The sequence below is a fragment of the Dinoponera quadriceps genome, unplaced genomic scaffold (assembly GCF_001313825.1).
Source record: "Dinoponera quadriceps isolate SergipeBrazil2010 unplaced genomic scaffold, ASM131382v1 scaffold278, whole genome shotgun sequence".
Lineage (NCBI taxonomy): Eukaryota > Metazoa > Arthropoda > Insecta > Hymenoptera > Formicidae > Dinoponera > Dinoponera quadriceps.
The window spans coordinates 1,290,977-1,316,122 of NW_014554664.1; the positions used below are offsets into that span (position 1 = coordinate 1,290,977).

The 25,146-nt window shown below is 39.9% G+C and overlaps 1 protein-coding gene across 1 annotated transcript; it reads right to left on the bottom strand.

Moving 5' to 3' along the window:
* Nucleotides 1-7,705: 7,705 nt before the first annotated feature.
* LOC106740656 (osmotic avoidance abnormal protein 3-like) lies at nt 7,706-24,939 on the bottom strand. The gene is made up of 9 exons (XM_014611918.1): nt 24,817-24,939; nt 20,432-20,503; nt 15,666-15,958; nt 14,621-15,097; nt 13,555-14,247; nt 12,964-13,478; nt 9,842-10,160; nt 8,953-9,135; nt 7,706-8,455 (listed from the first exon to the last, which is right to left on the bottom strand). The coding sequence occupies exons 2-8, from the start codon at nt 20,501-20,503 to the stop codon at nt 9,030-9,032; spliced, it is 2,475 nt and encodes an 824-aa protein (XP_014467404.1). The 5' UTR covers nt 24,817-24,939; the 3' UTR covers nt 7,706-8,455; nt 8,953-9,029.
* Nucleotides 24,940-25,146: the final 207 nt, after the last annotated feature.

Here is a 25,146-nt window from a genome sequence, read left to right on the forward strand (position 1 = left end):
CAGGTTCTGGAATGTAACGTTTTAATCATGCGATTTGGTCGTTTGAAGGTTGCTTTGCGAAAATCTACGCAGATTCAGGTTCTGGGATGTAATGTTTTAATCATGCGATTTGGTCGTTTGAAGTTTGCTTTGCGAAAAGAGCCCCGCTTCTTCGATCGCTTGTAGTTTGGAAACTATTGATGCCTCGATGTTTTCTCTCAGCAAAATTTAATTCTAAATTGCTTGGACAAACTTTCAATACAATTAAAGTCGCTAAGCGTGGAAGATGTGGGACACACATATACACTCTGTGTATATATAATATAATTTATACATAGAAAAAAGTTCTTGGAGACGGCGAATGACATATATTTTTAAATGAGGCATACTTTTTGTTGTTACATATGTATGATGCTAAGAATTTAACCATCGCTCTGTGATTCAAATCGACTTTTCAATTTATTTTTATTGTTTTTATATTTATATTGTTATTTCTAGTTTGAGCATACGAGCGTGTGTATATATTCGTACGTCACGCGGGGATTGAAGTTTAACTCAATACGAAGCATAACAATTCATTACGAAACTGAACTTTCGTAAAGTACGATATGTCGATCCACTTAGCAATCGAATGTTCTACTTATATAACTTATATCACTTTGGTTTATAGTACCTTATTTCGAGTATTAGCATTGCAAATGTCACAAATGTTGACATGAGCGGCACAACCATCTCTTCGGGATGAAACGTCTCTCGGAGAACTAAGGTGACAGGAGTAAAAAGAATGTAATGCCAAATTAACATGATTGCGTCATTTTAACGTTTCAATGTTATTCCAGTTATTTTGTTTATTTTACGCAGCTTTTATTTGGAAAAAGTGAAGAGTCTGGGAAAAGTATCAAAAAATATCTTAAAGGTCGACAAATCAATCGCGATGGATGTTCGCGATGTATCGTCGCGCAATATAATTTGTAATAAAACCATAATGTTATCCGGGTAAACCGACAAATTTCGAATTAAAGTATCTGTAATCTAAGATTCATTCTAGAATATCCATAACTTGCCATAAAACTACAATTCGATGACTAATTCAGAATTCTTTATAAACACGATTTTATAATTAAGATTTCTAATCACGCGAAATATTAAAAGCCAATGAAAGTCCCACCACAGGTAGATATTGCGAGTAAATAATTAACTGACTCAGGGAGAATAAAAATTTGTTCGACCGAGTGACGCACATATAGAGGAATTTATTAGACTACTTGAAGTACATTAATTAAGTAACCGACCTTGTAGCGTCGTGTCGACTTTGTATCCTGATTGTCTTCTAAGAGTTCCGCATTCGAAATTTTCAAAGGCACGGCGCAAATATAAATCTGAGTGAGCGGAATGTTACGTGGCGTGGACGTCTTACGTTCCTCTTCTCGCTATTCTTCCGTTGTCGCATTTATTTTGTATCTAGTTCTCTTTTTATTTCTCTCTAACATCATTGGGAATTTCTATTGTAACATTCGTAGGAAATCTGGAGGAAACCGATTACAAATGTAAGGTGTTATTGTGAAATTGTGAATAATAATTCAGTGGAAAACATGAAAAAAGCAATATGGACAACTTTTTGCCATAAATGCTATACAGATGACAATCTATAACGTATGTATTTTGCCCCGAAGGAATAAATAGCTAGGTATAAATGACGCCACACAGAAGTATTGGGAAACGTTGCTAATTTCAAACACGACCCTTCTCTTATATCACAAGTTCAAGAAGTCATCAATCTATTTACATCGAACTTTCTTCGGAGACTTTATTAGAAAGACGCTTTGGTAGTTTCGAAACAATAATGAACGTTTTAATACGCCGTTTTGGCATTATATTGCGAAGCGAAATTGTACTACGCTATGAAGCAAAAAACTATCGAAACTGCAGCCTACTTAACATCTTGTGTTTTCAATAAAGGGTTTACATCAATATTAAAACTGATGAAAATATGATAAACGTAGCGATCGGGCCAGTAGCAAAGAGTTTCGTTGTAGCCCGCGATAACTTACGCCTGCAAACAGCGGAACTCTGGCACAAGGAAGCATCCATCGAAGTGGACTTTACAATGATCGAACGATCGAATATTTTCGAGCGACTCGAAGAAATTCGAAGCAAGACGTGGGACAATGACGCCTTCTTTTATGTGGCATTGAACTCTCGCTCTCGGAACCTTTTTCGTCTGCGTCGCAAATTGCTCTCCGAGCGAAAGTGCCGCGATTTCTTATACGGCCTGTACGATCTTCGTATTTTAATATAGTCGCCTATGTACGGCTATAATGAGATACAAAAATCGCCGATGTTAAATGCAAATTACGTGGGAAAAAATCCGGTTGCGCGGTTAATTCCATTCATCGCGCGTCGATTGTGAAACTTTGATAAAACCGAAGGCTATTGACGCTTTTATGTCCTAAATTTTATAAAATCCCAGACGGAATTCTATATATAATAATTGATTCTCCGTCGAATTTCTGCAATTGTTGTCTGCTGTTACAAAAAGCTTTCGTTTCAAAAAGGAAGAAGCTACAGCTCGCATATTTTATAATATGGCGTTTATCTGATCTTCATTTCTTCACTAAGTTTTTATGTTGTCGACTATTTATTTTGTAGCTGAAATTCCATTGTCAGTTTGCAGATTTTTTCAATAATGCTCCTCTATTTATATTCAAGACTTAAAAATGAATATTTCAGATTAAGAGTTCTATTCAATTCAAGTTGTTTTGACGAATCTTTCTTTATAGTACACACTGTCGATAAACTTTATTATACGCTCGGTATCCAATAGGAACCTAGACGGCACAATGTCCAAAATCGAGACACAAGACGTTTTTTAGACGTCTTAAAAACATCTTAAAGACGTCTTATATCACGACATCTTAAACACGACTTCAAGACGTCTAAAAGATGTCTCACGTTCCGATTTTGGACATCTATGCTGTCTAGGAAGGTATATCCTGTGGGAATTATTGAAAAACCAACTCTTCCATTGGACACGGATGCGTTGCGAAAGTTGTTGAAAAAAAAGGAGAAAGAAAAAAGAAAAGGCGTTGCAGCCATTCCGCCATTAGCTGTGTGCATTAGCTAGTGTAATTGCGATTCTCCGAATGCTTTGCACGTGTCGCGTTCAAATTACAAAATATTATTATCATATGGTCGAGAGACCGTAATCTTCTTGATAACGAGAAAAGAAACGAGAAAAAATGAGAGTAGCCGCGATACAAGCGCGAGATCGATCGCGCACCATCGATTTCTCTGCGCTCGGCGTCATCCCTGTTGAAAATTTCCAGGTAAGGTTCTTTTAGGACGGTATGAGAATTCATCGAAATCTATATAGGAAATTCGAAATTCATGTAGGAAATTCCAAATTCATACAGGAATTCACATGGATTGTTATATACAAAGTTGTCCATATTGCTTTTTTCATGTTTTCCACTGAATTATTATTCACAATTTCACAATAACACCTTACATTTGTAATCGGTTTCCTCCAGATTTCCTACGAATGTTACAATAGAAATTCCCAATGATGTTAGAGAGAAATAAAAAGAGAACTAGATACAAAATAAATGCGACAACGGAAGAATAGCGAGAAGAGGAACGTAAGACGTCCACGCCACGTAACATTCCGCTCACTCAGATTTATATTTGCGCCGTGCCTTTGAAAATTTCGAATGCGGAACTCTTAGAAGACAATCAGGATACAAAGTCGACACGACGCTACAAGGTCGGTTACTTAATTAATGTACTTCAAGTAGTCTAATAAATTCCTCTATATGTGCGTCACTCGGTCGAACAAATTTTTGGAACCTGGATTTCCGACCCAAATCTCCAGGAGCAACTATGAGATTTCATATGCATTTTTTATGTCGATTCACACTTGACAATGTTGTACCATTCCCTAGACGAAAAAGTACACGATTTTCAGCCTTGTGCACAAGTAATATGGTTGAAAATCGTATGAGTGATTCTAATTATAACGATAGAGTTGTAATGGCTCTAATTATTACCATATATATATTTGCCTTCGGCCTTCTGATTAATACGAAAGAGATTGGAAGAGATCGATATAATAAATATATGTAGTTTATAGTTTATAATTGACAGTACCACTTCTTAGTCACTCTACATTTATCTTGGCCACTCATTGTATGTTAAGTGATTTTCTCGTGGAAATAAATAAATCAATAAATGTCTGAGAATAAACAGAACATTTATTTTGGACATTCTCACTGTATATTAATCGTTTTTTGACCTACACATGTGTAAGGCTGAAAATTGTATGATTTTCGATCTAGGGAATGGTACAGCATACATAACGCCGACTGTACATACCGTATTCCGTTACGTAAATCACCCGGTGGCGCGTCCCTCCTCACCTCTTTCTTTCGACTTCCGCCGAAAAGAAAGAAATCGGTTCTCCGTTCGCGGGAGCGCCGTTCACGTGCACGGTCATCGTTCGGTTTTCCTTACTCGCGAAAGTGCGCCGAGTGGAGCGTGGATCTTCGTTCGGATGATCGTTACGCGGCAGTAATTATCGCGCGCGTAAGTGACGCAAGTGTTGGCAAAAATCGCCGGGACGCTTCGGACCGTTTTTCCGCGCGATGTAGTATTTATCGGCACAACAAGTCATTACCGAGAACTAGTTAATCCGAGAGACTCTATTAGCGGTCTGGGACGTCCGCGACAATGACGAGCGCGTGTATTTGCGCATGGAAACCGTATAATGATCTCAACGTATTTTATTGCAGGTTATTAGGAATTTTCCATCGTATCGATAATATGTTGTATCACTGTTGTGCGAAAGGCGTCATAATGTTATATCAGTAGACGCGTCTCGTTAATTTACATACTCCAAGAGCAACTATGGGATTTTTATGGATTTCATATATAGATTCTCATCCGGCTTTTTCTCAACAGAGATCCAATTGGGAATGTATGGTCTCATATAAAGCACAAACCAAGAGGGAAATCTATCTTTACTCTTACGCAATTGTCAAGCTATAATTTACAACGGAGGCGACCGGACCCATTATTAAGTAATTGTGCAATATCTTTTTGTATCTACTTTAACATACTACAGTCCTCTTTTTTAGGTTGTGCATTCCCGACATGTTACCGTATACTTTCTTGTAAAACAGAGACAGTAATTAATGGAAATCAGCGTGTACAATCAACGCGCGTTAATTTATTATTTATCAGGTCTGTTCTTGTTAGCTGCACCAGAACCTTTTTTCCTCCAACGCTCAGTTATACATTTGTTTCACTCTGAACAGAAAAAGTAGATTTATTAATTATTGAAAGAAGCATGAACGACATATTAAATTAATAATTTAACATTGCTTTTAGTTACATGTTTCTCATGACTGTTGATTAATCGAGCAGCAGGGACATATTTAACCCTTAGCTGACACACGGGGTTAAAAGTACCCCAGAGTGTTTTTGAACGCAAATTTTTCATAGCTGCGCGCCAAATTTGGTTCTGTGGCGTCACCTAGTATTAGTCGAGGCTTGACCCAATATTGATAAATAAAACAATTATACACATTTTTTCTCGCTGGGATCCAAAATACCCCCTATAGCACGTATGTTATTATTTTGACGTGTGTCAGCTAAGGGTTAAAACAGAAGTGTCATTTCCACGTCTTCGCGTTTTGCAAGCGTAGTATGAAGAATGTTATCCGTCCACGTGCAGTACGCAATCAGCAGAAATGTTAATGAATTATTTATAATAATTTTATATATTAATATCTAACCTTAATATTCGTGCCTTTCATCTGTCAATTGCACGTTACAAGTGATAAATGTCTCCTTTACTGCGTACGAAATGTCTACCAAAATGTCACTTCGAACATATTCCCTTTCTCTCAATTAATCAACAGCCGTGACAAACGTATAGTTAGAGATAAATATGGCTGTTAGAGAATTTTTATCGACTATCGATCTGTTGGAAAGTAAGATATCCGTGATTAAATGTAGGATTAGAGAACATTAACGTACTCATTGTGCCACGTGTTAAGGCTATTACGTTTTCTTCATCTTCTTGTTACTGGTTATTTACGTTAGCAAAATGCTAAAGGCTATATATTACATATATATTATGCCGATATAAAGGAAGATAATTCCGCGTATTTATAAATCGATAGTCATTATAATGACTTCGATTGAAATAATGTGCTCGATTCGCAGCTCGATAGCGGATATGCTTAATGGCAAAAGATTGGTAAACACGATGTATCTTACATAATACGTATAGAGATATATATTTACAACAGATATACATATATATATATATATATATTTATATATTTACATGATCTTTGTACACATAGCGGCTTAAGAATAACGCTCGTGTCGATTTTGGTCCTTCAGGCTACCTCTCGATAAGGATAAAAAATGTTCGACCGGAGAAATCGGGAAAGACAAACCGACACAATGGCGCCTCGCATCTTACAATGGGCCGGATCGTAACTACGTGATATATCAACAGCGGTATTCAGCGAATCGAGTCGGCCGATGCGAACAATTCGTGGAATCGCCGAGCTGTTAACGTTTAACAGCTTTCCTTCCCGTAGTTTCCCTCGATATCTAGTTTTTACGATCCGACCGGCGCACGATAAATTTCGGACGCTCTACTCGGCAGAATAGAGCATACGCTATACCGGGTAGCGCGCGCGAAGAAGCAAATCTCTAATTTATCTTCAGCCATTAAGTAATGTGACAAGAATTGGAAGAGATCAATATAAGCAATGTTCATAATTTATAATTTACAATATCATTCCTTGGTTATACTTATCTCAAACATTCATTGTATTAAAGAATTTTGTATGTTAAAGGTATAAATAAATAAATAAATAAGTGTGATAAATAGAATATATTTTGAATATTTAATGTATATTAATGTTTTTTGATGAAAGTAGGTATATAGAATATAGAAGACAAATAAATAAATTAAGGATATATAAAAATTTAATCTTGAATTTAGGATTAAGGATATAAAAGAGTTTAACGTTGAAAAATAAATAAGAAGTTTATTAGAAAAATAAATAAGATTAATAAATAAAAAGTTATGATTTTTTCCCCAGAGATAAGTGAAGCATGATAATTTTTATCTTGTAGAAAAAAAAAATAACGATAAAAATACTGCATGATTTTTGATAACTTGTTTCAATATTATTATCAATATTATCTTAATTCGGTTCTTAACACTTTGCTGGCGGAAAAGTTTAACTTAAGGTTACACGCTCAGGGCGAGATATATTTGTAACATGTATAACATTGAGAGCGGGGACCTTCTTTGGGAAAAAGATTATGAAATATTATTACGTCTGTTTCTAAATCAAAAAATAATAAACGATACGATACATTTAATTAAAAAAAATTCTTATCTATATATTAAAATGTTTGTTACATAAACTGAAATACAACTCATAAAGAAATAAAATCTTAGAATAGAAAAATTGATACAACAAATTTATATAATTTAGTAAAATAAAGTTTATTTTCTTTGAATTACACGTGGGTTTCAATCAATCTTTGCGAACCTGATAGCCCACACGTCAGATAGTAAGATATAACAATATAGTGACAAGTTTCATCATATCCTAAGCATGTTTGACAAAAATTAACAAATATACAACTTCAGGTGCTGTAAAAATATTTAGAAAGTATTACTTAATTTTTACTTGTCAAGCTTTATATATAGAAAAATTGATTTCCCTTGTTTTTTTTATTATTCTAGTTTTTATTTAAGAAACATGTACTACTACATCAACCGCTCTCAGCTTTTGCTTTTGAGAAGACGTGGTACTACGTCATCCGACAGTAAAGTGTTAATTTGTAACAGTAAAAATATTAATTTAAACATTTGATTCTCTCTTTCTTTTCATACTTTTCATACTATTAAAATACGTTATTTCAAGCGGCGAATGTAACATATTGAGACACGATTGCTTCATCATACGCCACTCAGTACGCGCACGTTCCGTATACTCGCTTGAAATTGTTCCGCAGTTTCCTTTCCGAACTCTCACTTTTAGGCCCGTTAAGTGAGGCAGATCAGATCAGGTACGTGAAAAAAGGCCACCTCGTAAAATTTGTACGCGCGTCATTTCGGCGATATAAAAATATTGCTATCGAACAGAAACTCGACTAGCTAGCGCTCGTAAAAATTATATTTCTCGATTCGAGAAATCTTTTAAGCGTCAAAAGATGTCCATTCCAGGATACGAGAATGTAAAACGAAAACGAGAAGCAATGTTTCTCGGAATATTCACGCGCATCGTCGAGTTCTACAGTTAAAAAGGAGATCATGATATATATATATATATTCAGAGCGAGAACATGACGTCTCGTAATTTGCACTTTTCAATTTTTCACTTGACGTTGAAACGACAGTTTTTGCTACAGACATCGGCGCCTTGACTCCTGCTTCTCCACACTGTATAGAAATCACTCATTAGAAGAGCTACATAAGAACTAGAGATAGAGGATAAGAAGCTACATAAAAACAATCCGAAGTTCAAGAGGCGAACGTACGGATGGACTGTTACGCAAACAAGTAGAGGCTTTATTTAGTAAATCTTTGGAAGGTATTGAGTCTATACATAATTTCGTAGTGAAATTCTGACAGATGTCGTTCGCAGTTGTTTTTCAGCTCGCACATGTATCACTTATGAAATGTCGTACCTTTTGTAAAAACTGAAATTTATGCCGACGTTTAAGAAAAAATGTATTCTTCGAGATCCGTGTCGTGCGCGAATTTTAATTATATTTTGAATATGGAAGGAAATAATGATAACGAAATTGTAACTCTCGTAGAATTGATCTTAAACATTTAAAATATATCTTGACGTTTTCGATTTTTTTTCCCAAAAACTTCATGCCCTCTCCTTAAAATTTATACAGTACATATTTATTTGTTCGCATATTATATACCTCGTACACAGCTTCTCTGTTGGTCTCTTCAACACAGCCAGGGTCTCGGATCTTCGACGAAGTTACCGGCTTACTCGTCAGTAAGTCGGCGAAATAGGATGCCCGATATGGAACGGATGATGACGGTTACTATAGTCGTCGTTGTCGTGTATTAATCTCGACGGCAGTCCTCGCTCAGATATTCTGTTGAGAGTATTCAGAATATACAAATTAGATAAACTTACTTAAAGCTTATAAAAGAATCTAAGTTAAGTTAGATTTATAACCAATTTTCCAATTCACACGATTACAATATCTCTGTCCGTTACTGGCATTTAAAAATGAGGTGACAAATCAAAACTGAGGTTACGTTATTCCATAAAAATAAAAAAAAAAAACAAATGATCATATTTAACATTTATACAAATTAATTATGATTTTCCATCTCGTAACTGCAATTTGTTTTTTTAACCGTCAACTAATTTATTCCAGTTATTAGAAGTGAGCATTACATTACTAACTGCCCAGCAAGCAAGAAACGTTAAATCAATCTTGTGAAACATTGATTTTATGTGGATTTCATAAACATTTTCACATAATATTTTATCAATGTTTTTGAATCGTCACCTGATTACATTATATTCTTAAATATTAAAATCATAATGTAGAAACATTATTTTTAACGTTTCGACCGAAATATTGTTAACAATGACGTTGTATGCAAGATTAAGAACTACATATTTAAAAACGTTATATATTATAAAATATCATTGTGATAGCATTGTGTTAATGATTTCTTCTTTACCGGATAGCAACGATGTTAGGCATAAATTTATTACATCGCGGCTGGACAACCATGAGATTCAGTTCCTAGTGGGGTTTCTGCCAATAAAGATTTAGGCAGACATACCCCTTCAAGGTTGTTTCTCCAACGGAGGACTTGAAGGGCGCGTTGCCTTGCGGATACGAGGGCAAGGCCTCCAGGATGCGAGGCGGAGGCTTCTTCACGGTGCCGACGAAGGAGTTGTAGGTCCGGTTGGGCAGCTGCTCGTCGACCCAGCCACCCCGTATGGCGGACCGTCGTTGGTTCGGGCTGTAACTACCGCTGCTGATCTCGCCGAGCACTGGCGCGCTGCTTTGCAGGTTCAAAGCATTTAGTTGCAAGTAGCCGCCTGCAATGGGCGCCGCGTCCTCCGAACCGCCGGACCTGCTCAGCCGGCTACCTAGTTCTGATAATACAATATCGTCGCATTAACGGGAGATTGCGCAAGGTTCGCGAGGTTCTTTCAAAAGGTCACTCGGGCATAACGCGGAAGTTCGGACGCTGACCGCTTTTAGCGTTCAACCTTGGACAAGTTGACTAGAAAGAACCGTTTACCGTGAGATCTGGTTTCTGTGCGTCTCTGCTAACTCAGTTACTGCGAAGTTAATTGCCCATGACTGCTTTCTCGGACAGCGCATAATCAACGGGTAAAACATTCGGACGTGATACTGCCAATGTAAGAAAGCCCCGTTATGTCGAATTAAGTAAAAGTTCCGGGGTAATTAAGGTAAGAGTATACGTGTCCGAATGCTTTTGCCGGTTTAGCTGTTAAGAGAATGTTGATGATGAATGTCGAGAAGCGATTCTTAATATGTTATGTTACGTAAACTCTGACGCATTAGCGCTAATTTTCTTGTATTTCGCATACCTCAGTCATAAAACAGTCGTAAAACCGTTTGTTTCGATGAACATAACGTATCCGATAAAAAAATGTATCTCTTGAGAATGATTTCAAACATTAATTTCCTCATTTGACGCGTAATATATTCTGGAAAGCTTGTAGGCAAAAGTGTTGCAACCGTCGTCTCACTGATTATACGAGGGTTGCTACTTATATTTCTGGCCTAATAATGAAAAAACAAATATTTATGATCGAAATTGGTTTTATTGTTTTTCAAAATATTCTCCATGATGATCAATACACTTTTGCATGCGTTTGAACCAATTTTCGAAGCACTTTTTCCACTCCGATTTAGGTAACTGCAAAACATGCGTTTTGAATGCATCAACCGCTTCTTCGGGTGTCGAAAATCGTTGACCACGTAATTTATTTTTGATGTGCAGGAACAAAGAAAAGTCATTGGGTGCCAAATCAGGGCTGTACGACGGATGACCCATCAATTCGATGTTTTGGCCGGTCAAAAATTCCTTTGTTTGACCCGATGTGTGAGAGCTCGCATTGTCACGATGAAGAATGATTCGCCTCTTCTTCTGCTTTTCTCGAATTTCTCCGATGACTTCTGGCGAACAAATGGTCGTGTACCATTCAGAATTGACCGTCCTACGGTGCTCTAACGCCACTGTCGCCACGTGATCGGTAATGCCGAAGAAACAGACAAACATTTGCTTCGATGTGCTTCTTCCACAAACAACTTTTGTTGGATTTGACTCGTCTTGGAAGACCCATACAGTCGATTGCTGTTTTGTTTCGGGCTTATATGCATAGGTCCATGATTCGTCACCTGTGTGGATGTTATACACAGCCTTTGATGCACCTTGAACGTATTTTTTCAACATTTCCTTGCACCAATCAATACGAGTCTCCTTTTGAGCGTTTGTAAGATTATGCGGGATCCAACGCGAACAAATTTTTTTTACGGACAAATGTTCATGCAATATCTTATTGATGCTTGTCATACTAATGCCCAAAGATGTCTCAATCTCATGGTATGTCACATGACGATTTGCTTTATCAGTTCACGCACAGCATCGATATTTTCTGGCACAACAACCGATTTTGGACGACCTTCACGTCCTGGAGCGAACGTCGGCCACGATTGAATTCGTTACACCAGTTTTTTACAGTGCTGTAGGATGGTATGATTTCTCGCTGTATAAAGAATTAAGTTCATCGATGCACTCTTGTCTTGATAATCCACGTCGAAAGTTATGAAAAATAATCGCACGAAAATGTTCACGAGTTAATTCCATTTTTTGCCCGACATGAATTTTTCCATTCACTGTAAACAACACAACCGTAAACAACACAACCGCGCTCAAATGACAATGTGTTCTTATGTTCTTACGTTCAACAATGTCAAGTTTCCAACATGACAACGTCAGATGGCGCCTGGCAACACTTACTGCTACCAAGGCCGGAAATATAAATAGCTACCTACGTACATCTCGCACAAATAGAATTGCGATATGAATGTGAATGCGATGAATGTGTACTACCCTGTTTCATCATGTCTAATATATATTTAATGGAAAATCTAACTATAATATATATAAAAAAATTTTTCCACAAACTTTCGTATCTTTCTGAGACCTTCAAATTGACTTGAGAAAGTATGAAAATGTTCTTTGATATATTCCCGATTGGAGCATCGATACATTCGATATGTATGTATAAAATGCAAAATCTCTGTATCGGACGAATATTTACGCTGGCAGTGAAACATGTCAATTTTGAAATTTATTCCCGCCATGTATTGAGCAATACTTCAATTCTGTAATATGTACATCATGTATACTTCACCCTGTAGTATATACAGGGTGTTGCATCAATATATTGAGCAGTATGCCAGGTTGCCGCTGCAAAGGCACACATGAGAGAGCACACGTGCAACCGGCCCGAGTTCGCGCATACATATCTGCAAATCATTAAACATTTTCCGTTTTATCCTGTTTTATAATATGTAAGATTACAGGTAGGATTCCGAAGTGTTGGCACAGCTATTAGTAATTTAAACATAATTCGTTACCGTTCACTGTTAACTATTAACTTTGAAAAATAACTTCTTATAGTTATAAAAAAAAAAAAAATAAAAAAGATAGAGGAAAAAGAGAGAGAAATAACCAAGTTACCAAATCGTAGATAAGAAAAATAATTCGTAACAGTAAAGATGTTACGAGCAACGCGTTCTTCCCCGACCCTGGAATTGTGCAGCGAATTTCGACGTGTATTAAATCGCGGAAAGTTTAACATCTCGAAATGTGAAATGCATCGACGAAGATCGCGGGATATCCCGGGAACTCGGACTCACCGAAATTCTTATTCTTCACCTCTCTGGCATGCGCCAGAAGTGTATCCACCCTCTTCCTGCGGAAGTAGATGTCCGCGATGTCGAACTTCTTCCTGCCGCCGCTCTTACCGCCGTCCTCGTCGTTTTCCTCGGCAATCTCGTCGTCATTGCTGCTGTTGCCGTTGTTACTGTTGTTGTTCAGGTCCGCCTTGGTCGGTGTGATCCCGCCTGGATGAAGAGTGTCCCTCTGCGACGACACGGGGGCCGGCGGCAGGGGGATGTGCGGCGATACATCCGGCAAGCGCCATCGGCCGAGTTCGTCGCACCACGTCGCCGCCGCTCTCACTGCGGCGATATCGCGGAACGGACAACCCGGACGGAGCTGGGGCACCATCAGGTCACACAGCTGCGACGTGAGCAGTTCCCTGCGCAGCAGGTCGCGACGTTCGGCGTCCCACGACGCCTGAAGATCCACCGCTTCCGACTCCAGCTGTTTCACCCTCTTCGCCATCCTTTTCAGCGCGTCCTCTGTAGACCTGCTCGCAAGTGTATTTCGTCAGACGTGTTTCGCAAGATGTTACTTTCGAAAATCAGATTATACAGAGCACGAACCTCAGTTGGCCGTAGACCTGGAAGACACTACTGTTGGCGTCGTTAGCCTCGAGCGCTCCTACGAGAGCCTCCAGCCTCTTTCTCCTCTTCTCCCTGCGTTTCTTCACCTCCGTATTGCCGACCGCCTCGCCGCCGATCGTCAGCTTCTCCAGCTTCTTCAGAACATCTTGCATCGCCGCCTCCCTCTTCTTCCTGCGCTTCTCCGCTCGTTCCTGGCCCAACTCGTTCAGGACCTCGCTCTCCTTGGCGCCAACGATCTCACCGGCATCGTTTAATTCCCATTCGTGGCGAGACTTCAGAGCCTCCAGCTCTTCCTTCAGCTTCTGCGCCGACAGGTTCGAGTTCTCGCACTCTTTCCTCAGCCTCTCCACCTCTTCGAGGTATTGCTTCTCCCTCAAACTGTCCGCCTCCTCATCCGCTTCCCGTTGGAAGTCCTGTCCCACGATCGATTGGTCGCTCGAGTTCAGCATCTCTCGCAGACGCTGAAGTTCCAACTGGTATTGCCGCAACAGCGCATCCTTCGGGTCCTCATTCACCACCGGCTTGTTTTTGATGCAACGCGCACGGGCCGCGTAGCGCAGGGTGCTCAGAGTCTCTTCAGCGTCGACGTCGCTCGGGCTCACGCACGCGATCATCAGAGTTCGCGCGTTGCCGCCCAGACTGTCGCGCAGCAGCCTCGTCAGCTTGCTATCCCTGAAGAATAAAAATCATTACTTGCACAATTGATTACATCTTACACAAAAATCTTTTAATAAATTTATCTACTTTTCTAAGGATTCTAATGGAAATTCTGTAATGACGCGCTTTCTTTGCTAATTTTATAACTAAATAATAATCTATCATCTTTTGCAATTTTTCTTTTTAATAACAACTAGAATTTCGACTATTAAACGTTCACAGTGGGCTACCTAACGTTAAAAATCGTTAAAAAATCGAAAACGATCAAAGTTAAGCAGGATGCCGCGAGAAACTTTACAGATAGGGGGCCAACTTCATATTTGGAATTCTCATTTTTCACAATAAAAATTACAATTTTAATTATCAGCAGACGGAAGGATATTCGTACCTGTATGGGACATGGCGTCCGTTGCCGGCAGCCAAGGCGCTAATGACATTTCCTAACGCGGACAAGCTGAGATTGATGCTGGCTGCTTCCTTCAACCGATCGCCGGTTGCACCGGTTCTGGCCTGTCTTTCCGAACCGGCGAGGTCGACCAAGTGCAGCCGACCCCTTTTGATGGCGTTGCCGTGCCTGTCGTCGTCGTTGATAGCGATAGCCTCCAGCGACAACGTCAGCACCGCGTGACTACGCGAGCTCGCCGCGTTCATCTTCGTTGCGGCCGCGGCTCTCCTCTGGTCACCTTGATGCACCAGCGCGGTGCACTCGGCGGCATCCTTCACCGTGACCTCGCGTAGGCCACCTGCAACGTAGGTGCCTCGCGTCGGATCTTCCTTCAGTGTCAGACTCTCACCGGTGTCGTCTTGCAGCAGGTCGCGCAGCCGCTCGTTGTAGATCTCGAGGTAGCTCAGCAATGCTAAGTACCTGAAAATAGAAATCGGGAAGTTTATTGCGAGCTCTACTCTCAAAGTATGTTTATGACGCTGACTTGAATTTTCTTAATTAAGAACACCGGTGCAAATGATTTGCAATTCAGCTACGAATTGCTTGATATTACCTCGGGAAGTTTCCAATACTGATTTTAATGTCTTTTTATGTTATTAAAATATATAACTGTTTTTCTCTGTACATTGTGCACAGATGCATTAAATTCTTATGATTTCAATGACGATATGTTAATAATAATATGTTTGATATATTTGATACAGCAATTTTACAGCAATTGCAAATAAATTCCAGTTTCAGGATAGTTCTCTGTGAATTCTCTACTTTTCTATTTTCCTACTCTCATATTTCTGTTCTCTTTCTAGTAATTTTCTTTATATAAAATTATCAAAACTAAATTTTCCAAAAGTAAATTCTAATACTAAAATTTCCATCATGATTCTATAAATTCTATAATCTCTAATAATCATTTTCTATTATTTTATACGATTAAAATAGCGTCAGTTGCTGCGCATTTTACTAATACAAGAAGATGAGAACGTGATACCTCGTTTCGGAACTGGCGGTCGAAGTTGCCTCGAACAGATGCTCCAGCGCCCGTTCGATGAAGCTCCGCATCGTGAACGATTTCCCACAGCCGGTCTGCCCGTAAGCGAACACGGTGCCATTGTAACCCTCCAAAACAGCCTCGACGATCACCGAGCCGACGTTTTCGTACACCGATTCTGTGGTAGCGGACGTGCCAAAGGCGGCGTCGAATTGGTATACCTTCCCGCTTCCGGCGGCGGCGGAACTTTCCAATGTGCAGGATTTCGTCAGTGGATCGATCGTCACTACATTCTGCGACAAATATGACGCACGGAGTGGGTAAGAAAAAAAAAAATAAGCGCGTACAGGTGACGGGAATAGATGGAGAACAGTGCAATCAATATTTTTATCTGTCGCATTAAAGTTAATTCTATAAGCTGTAGAGAGCATTTCTATTTTTATCACTATCATTGTCTGACATGAAAGTGAATTGCGATCGTGAAAACGATTATTCGTTGGAATTCTTTGAAAGAATTTTAATTAGAAATATGGCTCTTACATTTTTGTTATTTTTATCCATTCTATTAGCACTAATTATATTGTTAGTTATATAAAATGGAGAGATAAATCCTATTTTTATAACTACTATAGTAGATTTTTTTATAACAACATGAATTATGATCGGCAAAATGATTTGTTGTAGTTAGAATTTTTATTTCTTTTATGGAATTTTAATTAAAGACGTGACTTGCACGTTTTCGATATTTTCATTTTAACGCTAATTTGCTCGCGTATTGTGTCAGTTAAAGAAGGAATCCAATTTGTCTTTATAACTATAATTGACATCAGAGATTGAAATTTCTGATGTTTATAGAAATTAAATTTGCTCATAAACATATGTGCATGTGATTGTACATTAGAATTGCTACTTTCATGGAATAATTGTAATTAGAGAACCGGTTCTCACATTTCGACACTTTCGACTCGTCGAATCGGAATATGCGACTGCCGTTGAAGTTTCACGGCAAATGCAACAGACACGGGAAAAACAAATGCGAATAGACGATTAAAATCGCGATGGCGAACGGTGTAATCAATACTTCTCATCTTCGCGCTCCAAGAATGACCTGAATACGATAATCTTATCACGGTGTAAGATCGATGCGAAAATTGTTGTACTTCATGCGGTAAAAAATGTGCTCGAAAACGGAAGGATATTGGAAACTACGTGGGTGACTCACTAATGAGACGAGTTCCGCGGAAAGACGAGTTCCACGAATATAAAATTCAGCCGTGTGGGAATGCATAATGCAGTCCGCCTACGAAACTCAAACGGGACGAAATTATATCCCGGCTTATGATCAATTATATGATTACAAAATTGCGATAAAGGGTTCGTTAAACAGTCACTCTCGTGCACGGAAGTCGAAGTTGTTATGTGCATCTAATTGCATCTAAATAGCTTATAGCTAAAGAGAGAGAGAGAGAGAGAGAGAGAGAGAGAAGCGTCTTTGACTTGACTCCTCGCATATGGACTGTCCCACGGTTGTAAAGGAATGAACAATTTAAACATTTAATCTGACCTAGTTTCAAATCATCCTTATTTTCATATCGGAATCTTTTACTACGTATTCCTTTCTCCCCACCTTCGTTAGATTTCACTTTAACACGTAATTGCGCTCCTTTCTCTCTCAATATTATCATATTAAATGACTTCAATTAAAATTTAACAGAGAAATTGAAGTAATTTAACAGTTGTGTTAAATTTTCAGAATTAATCGTTTTAAATTTAACAGTTCATCGCTATTGTTATTGGCATATACTCGAAATCAGTCGTTGAGATAACACTGGAAATAGAAATTGAAATAATTTAAATTAAATTGAATGAAAAATTGGAACGCGATAAAGTTTAAATTTAAATGATAATTTTATAACAAAGTTGTTAAAAGCGAGAGAAAGAAAGAATACATTCAATTTCTACGAGAAATTATTTCAACAACCTAACTTGAATCATCAGCGACAACGAGGATGAGTCATTTGAGATAAATTCCGCTGAGTGGAATCTAAAAATTAAGACAGCGACGGTTGAGAAGGCGCGACGGCGCTCGTTGAAACGTTCATCGGGGAAAAAGTGCAGTCGCGGATCGCAGTTCCATCGACCCCCCGTCGAATCTCGATTCGCGTGGTGCATTTAGCGCGTTAAATGCGCTCGTGCAATTCTCGTGGCGTGGGACAGCATTGATCCACCGTTAAACGAACGCCGATCGGACGAGTACGGTCGGCGTGTTTAGCGCTAAATGTGGAACACGATATAGCATTCTCGGCCGCTGATAAGAGCGTTAGATATCCGACCTGGGCGCGCATTGACACACTGCCTTTCTTCTCGTCGGGCTGCGCCGCATCGCCTCGTCGATGGCAACCTCGTCGTAGGCAAACGTCGTAGGTGGATCGCGGCGATGCATCGGATTGACATTACGTACATGGCGAGGCATAAACTATTTAACGATCCGCGAGGACACCGTCGCACGGCTAACCACTGTCTACCTTTTTACGTTCGCGGCGGTACCTGCGACGTCGCCTGGACGAGTCTCGACTGCCTTTGCTTCAAAGAGTACGTTCGAAATTCGAAAGGTCGTAGAACGAAGCGAGTTCGATGAGAATTCAATGAAACACACGCATTATGGTATCGTTGAAATATTATCTCGCTGTCCGGGCGATTAGAAAAGAAGACGTTAACGTGAAACGATGACTACAAGAAAATGCAAGAAGAACCAACGGACGTCGCGTCGGGAGTGGTTTCGCTTTCTCGACGCGGGAAAAACGAAATTGGAAATTTCAAGCGGATGAACGGCGAAGAATCGCGAAAGTACGCTCTCGTTGCGGGCGCGCCGATGCACGTAACATAGATGAAAGTGCTCGGCGCGTCGCCTACAACATTTACGCGCGTTTATCGATGGCGCGGCGAATATGTGCCAAATCGATACCGGCCAAGTCACTCTTTACCATCTTTCCTGTAAATGACGACACACGTGCTGCACGTACACGTTATCGTCCACCCGCCCGCCCACGCTTGACTGCTTGTGTGCAAATGTGTGTTTGCACATGCCTATTACTCCTATACTTTTCCCCCGTTTTTAATGGCACGACGGCTCACGCGAGCGGCTCTTCGCGTGGATCCTTCAACTTTTGAAGAGATATCCAGCAGTTTTTGCAGCCGAATGGTGAATATTATCTCTAGTTGGCATTTTTGGCTCTGTATTAAATTCTCGAATTCTACAACGCGGTAGGAGATAAAATAGCGAAATAAGTCCCTCTATTTAATAGGTTCCAATTTACATTCCGACGATATAATTTATCCCTACTTTGATCCTGATAATGTCTTAAGTTTTCGCTGTTTTAGCGCCAAAATAGGTTGTCCGAGGTAATATTAAATCTGTAGAATTATTAGCTCGAGAGAGAAGTTAAGTGTCAATATCGGCCAAGTAGGCTTTCATTAGTTTATAAGTCACTTAAGTAGCCGCAAAGCATCCTTAAAAGTATCAAAGTAGCATCCAAATTTCGACTCGGAATCGAACGACACTTCTCACGAGCGGTATAATTGGAGATATAATTAACAGCGATGCATGGAGCTTGTTTCGCAGAATTTTTGTTTTTGACTCGTTTTTTAACTTAACGGATCCTAAGAGAAAAAAGGAGATGGAGTCGTGCGACTTCCAGTAAGGCACTCTGAGTTTAATTGGATCTAGATTGAAGACCGACACGTGGAAAGCGCGAAGAGACACGCCGCCGACGCAAAAAGTGCAACGAGAAGTGCAACATCCGCCGCGCGTGGACAAGCGCGCGTGTTTTGATGTGGTCGCTAGGCTACAACGCGCTCGATATGACAATGACGTTTTTCGCGCCGAAGACCGCAGACCGGAGATAAACCGAGCGAAAGAAAAATAATTGATGAATCCATCTTATACAACGTCCATATGTATGTTGCGGAGAGTCGAGTGCACACGCAGGTGCGAGGGAATTAATCCGATACCTTCGCTTTATTGCGCGTTACAAGACACTGAGAAGAGAAGAATTGTTTAACCCACTGAAAATATATAAGAAGTCCAGACAGCAAAAGACGTGCTATGTCTCGATTTTGGATATTGCGTTGTCCGAATAATTACTTTCGGCGTCAACGAAATTTTGTCCTTGATCTGATAAAAATTATAGTAAGAATATTCACATATTCAGGTAACAGAAACTTCCAAAAAACGTATTCAGGAAGTCTTAAGGTGTGTAAAAGACTTTTTCGAATGTCCTTCAGGTGTCTTTTAAGAGTTTCTCAGAAGTCGCCTGAGCATGTACATATTTTTACTGTGATTTTTATTAAGATAACAAAAAATATTGTTAATGTTGTTGTTTTGTTTATTATATAGAATATAGAAGAACAAAAAAATATTGTTTAGTAAAAATATCGTTACTGCTACCTGGATAAGATTATTATCATTATCATTAGATCCATGTAGCACAAAGATCCCTAAGGAACTTCCTACGTGAGAACGTCCTAAAGACGTTCGCAGGATGTCCTTCGGATAAAGTTTGCTGTGTATTGAAGCACTTACAAAAAAATGCCTACTATAATTATATCACTTGCCGTTATAGCGACAAATATCAAATATCTTTCCTATAGTATAGAGTTTCTACATTCTCTTTATCGCTGATATGTAAATTATTAAAAGTTTTTATCGCGCCTTTTTGTTCAGAAATAAAGACACGTGGAGGCGATCATGTTAATTTATTACTCACTCGGCATCCTTGCTGCAGCTCTTTGTTGGACATAGGCCGACATCTCACCGCTACTTTTACGGACTCGGACATCTGAAAACGAGACAGAATATCAGCGCGTGTACAACGTGTGAGTGTGATTGTATCACGAATCTGTCGGGGATCTTATAAAGAGGAGGAGAAAGAGGAGGGAAATTTTAAAGCGCGATGAGAATAGGTGCTGCATGAACTGCAAAATATACGACTGTTACTAACTTGTACTATTATATCGCTCGATAGTGTCGCATACACACACCACGAAAGCGAAAGTAAACGTCGTGCGCGCGCGCGTGTGTATGTGTGTGTGTGTACGCAACATGACCGACAGATGAACGATAATTATTGAATTGCGATTATCGCGGTAATTCCACGTGTAACGAGGCAACGGTTCTAAAAATAGTACGATATAAATGTAATTTGGTTATGTAACTTTATGTAGTGTAACTTGCACAATACGAAGAAACTGATAACGGGTGGCATATCGTTTAAGTGCAATTAAAGCCGCGTAATTAGTCGTGTAATTAAAAATTTAAGAAGCACGCGAGAGAATGACGAGATAGAGCCGATTTTAGTCGCCGGTTGAACAAACACGTATTTGGAGTGACTCGTTTCCAGGAATAAGAGCGCGCTTCATTGATTTTTCTCCGCGATTCCCATCAAATTTGCATTATCGTGCTCCAATCGTATCCGTGAAATCAAGCACATCGGTACTCCGTGCGCTTTTCTTTTCTCTATCACAATACGTCCGTTCGCTTTGGCATCTTTTCCGGCGAATTCTCGTCAAGAAGTTACGGGAGAAAATCGTCACGATTATACAGAACGTCGACGAGACGTTTTTTATTCGATTCAAAAGTCTTTTTCCAAACACCGAACGAGCGTTAATATAAGAAAACAATCTCGATGAAGCGAACTGAAACGTTCACGAAACGTTGGATACAAATTCACAAAAAAATGCGACTTTAAACGATACAAATAATTTTTCTACGAAGTTTTATCCCCAAGTTTCAAAAATATTTATTTTTTGCCGATGAAATATTTATAATTACTTATATATATATATATATATATATATATATATATATATATANTGGGGATGCGGCATAAAAACGGGCAACCGGTCTTCGGTAGCCGAATAATGAATGATAACAGATGACATAAATAATCGTAAACTGACATTACTTGTCTTATCAATAAAACGTGGCATTTATCGTCGTCGAATGCCTACTAGTTGGCAGGCCACCTCTCTAGCCGCGGCTCCGAAACACCCTCTCTTGTTAGACAGCGGTTTCTGCTACGTCAATCGACCTTCGGCCGGCTGACCGTGAACCTGAGATCCCTACCTCGTCAACGCACACCTTCCGACGCGTTCTTATCGTAGCGTACGCGCGGCAACAGTGCTGTAAGATCCACCGCTCGAACGTCCATTGATGTTCGCATCGTAGCGAGACGGGACGGGAAGGGTGAACTACGGTTTCACGCGTCACCTTGTATGTGACGAAGACGAGATAACGATCAGCAAGTGGTGGCGGTTAACACAATAATTCCCGAAAATGTGCGAGCTGCCGTTTCTCGCCATTGATTCTCGCACGATACGATACCCGGTGGAATTTATCGTCATCTTATCTATCCATCGGATTGCTAAACTATCTATTTTATCGGCTAGTTAGGATCCCGAGCAATCTTCTCGGCGATCTCGCGAGGCGTCTGCCGACGTCGCTTACGCGAAACTGAAATTTATGTACATAGTCGGTCACAGAAAGGTTGTAATATTTATTATAGGAAAAGATCCTTTTTCAGTGATTCTCAATAGATCGATGTTTCAATTAGATGTTGGATGAATAAGGCTGAAAATCAGATCATTTCCCGTCCAAGAGATGGTATAGAATAGGTGACGCCAACTGTACAACAGCATTTTTCTCTGTGTACGACTGAAGTTCATCGAGGTAAAAGCGTTGTCGCCTTACTTTGTCGACTGTGTGTACATTTATGTGACAAGACGCGCGATCAAATCGAAACAATGAAACGTGAACGACCGGGCGCAAAATATGCCGCAGCGATTTCCTTTCTTCCTCCGAGAAACTTCCGACCCCTTTTGTTCGCGATATTGTTCTACACGTTGCCGCCACCGCATTTCTCCACTTTGAGCGGCGATTACGCGCACGTGCGTGCTGAGAAAGCCGACTGTCTTACTTCACCGCCACGTAATGCGGCTGATACAAAGTCGCACAAAGGCGAATTCGCGATCGCGAAGGGTAGATACGCGCTGACCGCTTGACCGAGTGAGGCCTAAAGTTTGACCCAGTCGCGTGTAATGGCTATAACAACGCGCTATAACCGCCATCCGTTCGTCAAGTCGTTGGAAACAACAGAAAGAATAAGATTATGTGGAAAGAAAGAAGGAATTAAAAAAGCTCAACACGCTCCGTGCGCCGGATCAATTTTACGTGACTCGTCATTCACGCCGCGCGTTGGGCCGGTGGTCACTGGTGATCCATGTTGACGTGAGTTATGAAACATATTTTATTTGTTAACCCACTTGCAGCAGAAGCGGGGATACCTACTTATTTCGTCCGCAAAAATCACGTGTCTTTATCTGGTTTATTATTTTTTCAGTTTTTTTTCTTTTCAGTTTTATTTTATCTGTTTTATTTGATAAAGTCTAACAGAAAGAAAGGAACGAAAAACCGAGGGGAGAAGGGTCCTCCTAAAAGAAAAAAAAATCGATGTTATGACTTTTCTTTTAGGAGGACATATTTGTCAATATGTGATGTTGGCATATTTTTCAAATCTCCTAATGATGCAAATGAGTCGAATAATATAAAAAATGTAACAGAATATATAAAATATAAGTAACATAAAATAAACTAAGTAAATAATTTCGAGAGTATTTCACAATTACGTTTCATTTTTGAGAGAAAATGTCGAACGACCCGAACAAAAAGTTCAGCGTGGGTTACCGGTGATTCACGTAGCATGGCGCGCGTTAATCGCGATTGCAACCGTTTAAAATTGATCGAGAAAGAGAGAAGTGCGATTCTGAATGTTGATACTGTGACCTTGCGATTGAAGAGTTCGATTTCGTAACGTTTGTCGCTCGGGAATGCGCGTTTCAATGTGAAAATGCCACTACATCAATATACCGGAGCATCGATGTTCTTCGCCGAGAAATCGATCGCAAACCGAGGGCTTCGTCCGTTGAACAGAAACTCCGCTTTGTCGGCGACGTCGCAATACACTCCGTTAATTTACCAACTCCGTTGTTTTTACATCTCGACATAAAGTAAATTTGTGGCTTATAAAAGTGTCGCGATGTTGCAGTGAAAAGAGACGCGACGATGACAAATGATCGTGAGAATTTTGAAGAAATTCGAGGTCGCGTTAAAGTGGGTATCTTGTTAAAAACTTTCAGACAGGTTCTTATGGAAATCCAACGGAACTTATGTGAATCCATATAGGATATTAAAAATCTTATATTCCCATGCATGAAGATCTACATAGAAATCCACATGGTGTATAAAAATTCATATAGAAATTCACGTAGATTGTTATCTAGGACATGGCTTTTCGACACCAATCTTCAAAGGCGATCATAGAATCTCATATAGATTTCCATCTGATTTTTCCGTCATTAATGATATTTCGCGAGAGAGACTGAGAAAAAAATTAAGAAAAAATTATAAACCGGTCAGTTTGACTGATTTAACAGTTTTAGTGTTAACACATATTTTATATACGAGAAATAGATGCCATCTAACGAATGATCATATAGTGATATATTCATACAACAAATATTATACAACAGAAGTAATGCAAACGCTACACGTGTTATATTTAAGTTATATAGCTGTTATTCTCTGCATCATAATTTGTAAATAATAAAGCAATTTAACCGTTTTTAAATGCAGTTACCATGCATACAAACACTCGATTATGTTTCCTCCGCATTCCAGCAAATTACACAAACTAACAGTAACGTAACATCAATATTATAATTTCTCATTCAACAGTGTAAATGCAATATAATGCGCGTGTTACGTAACAGTTACATTGATGTTATATTACTGCCAGTTGCTGTTTGCTGGATAAATAAGGTATAACAGCCGTTATACTACGCGTTATTTCCACGTTATACAGCAGCTATGTTCTATGTTTGCTGGGGAGATTTTTCTCGGCCTGCTTGGCGATACGAAAAATACGTGCGTCCTGCGATCGCCGTGTGAACGATTCACGAGGTCGGCGTCGGCTACGCGAACGCGTCGATTACTCCCGGTAGGCGCGTATCTACGCGTCTTTCCTCCCCTTGCGACGGATTCACGATGTCGACGTGGGGAGTCCGCGACGTTCTCAAACTTCGCCTTTGCACTTACAACGGAGCAGCGCGCGTCGGGTCCTCGCAAGCGCAGTTTTATATCCAGGAGAACATGACCGCGGAGTACCGCGCGACTTTTTGGCGGGAATCAGGTATCAAGGGATGAAACGCGCACGTCACGGCAAACGCGTCGGGACTGACGACGCGGCGTCGCGACGCCGCGCGTCGTGACTCATAGTTCGAATCGTCCCGACGACGCTACCACGCGCGCGCGCGCGTTTGTACGGACAATGTTGTCCGAACGATTGTATCGATATTGATTCCTGAACTTTACCTGTGAACGCCGACTAGTTCGTTCGCGACTCGGTGATCCAAATATCGTCGTTAC

Bases quoted from the DNA above. Each gene is read 5' to 3' on its own strand.
- LOC106740656 (XM_014611918.1), bottom strand. From the start codon at position 20,503: ATGTCCGAGTCCGTAAAAGTAGCGGTGAGATGTCGGCCTATGTCCAAC. The intron at 15,959-20,431 runs GTGAGTAATAAA...TATTTGTCGCAG, and splicing joins AGCTGCAGCAAGGATGCCGA to AATGTAGTGACGATCGATCC. The intron at 9,136-9,841 runs GTATGTCTGCCT...TACTCTCAACAG, and splicing joins GGAGAAACAACCTTGAAGGG to AATATCTGAGCGAGGACTGC.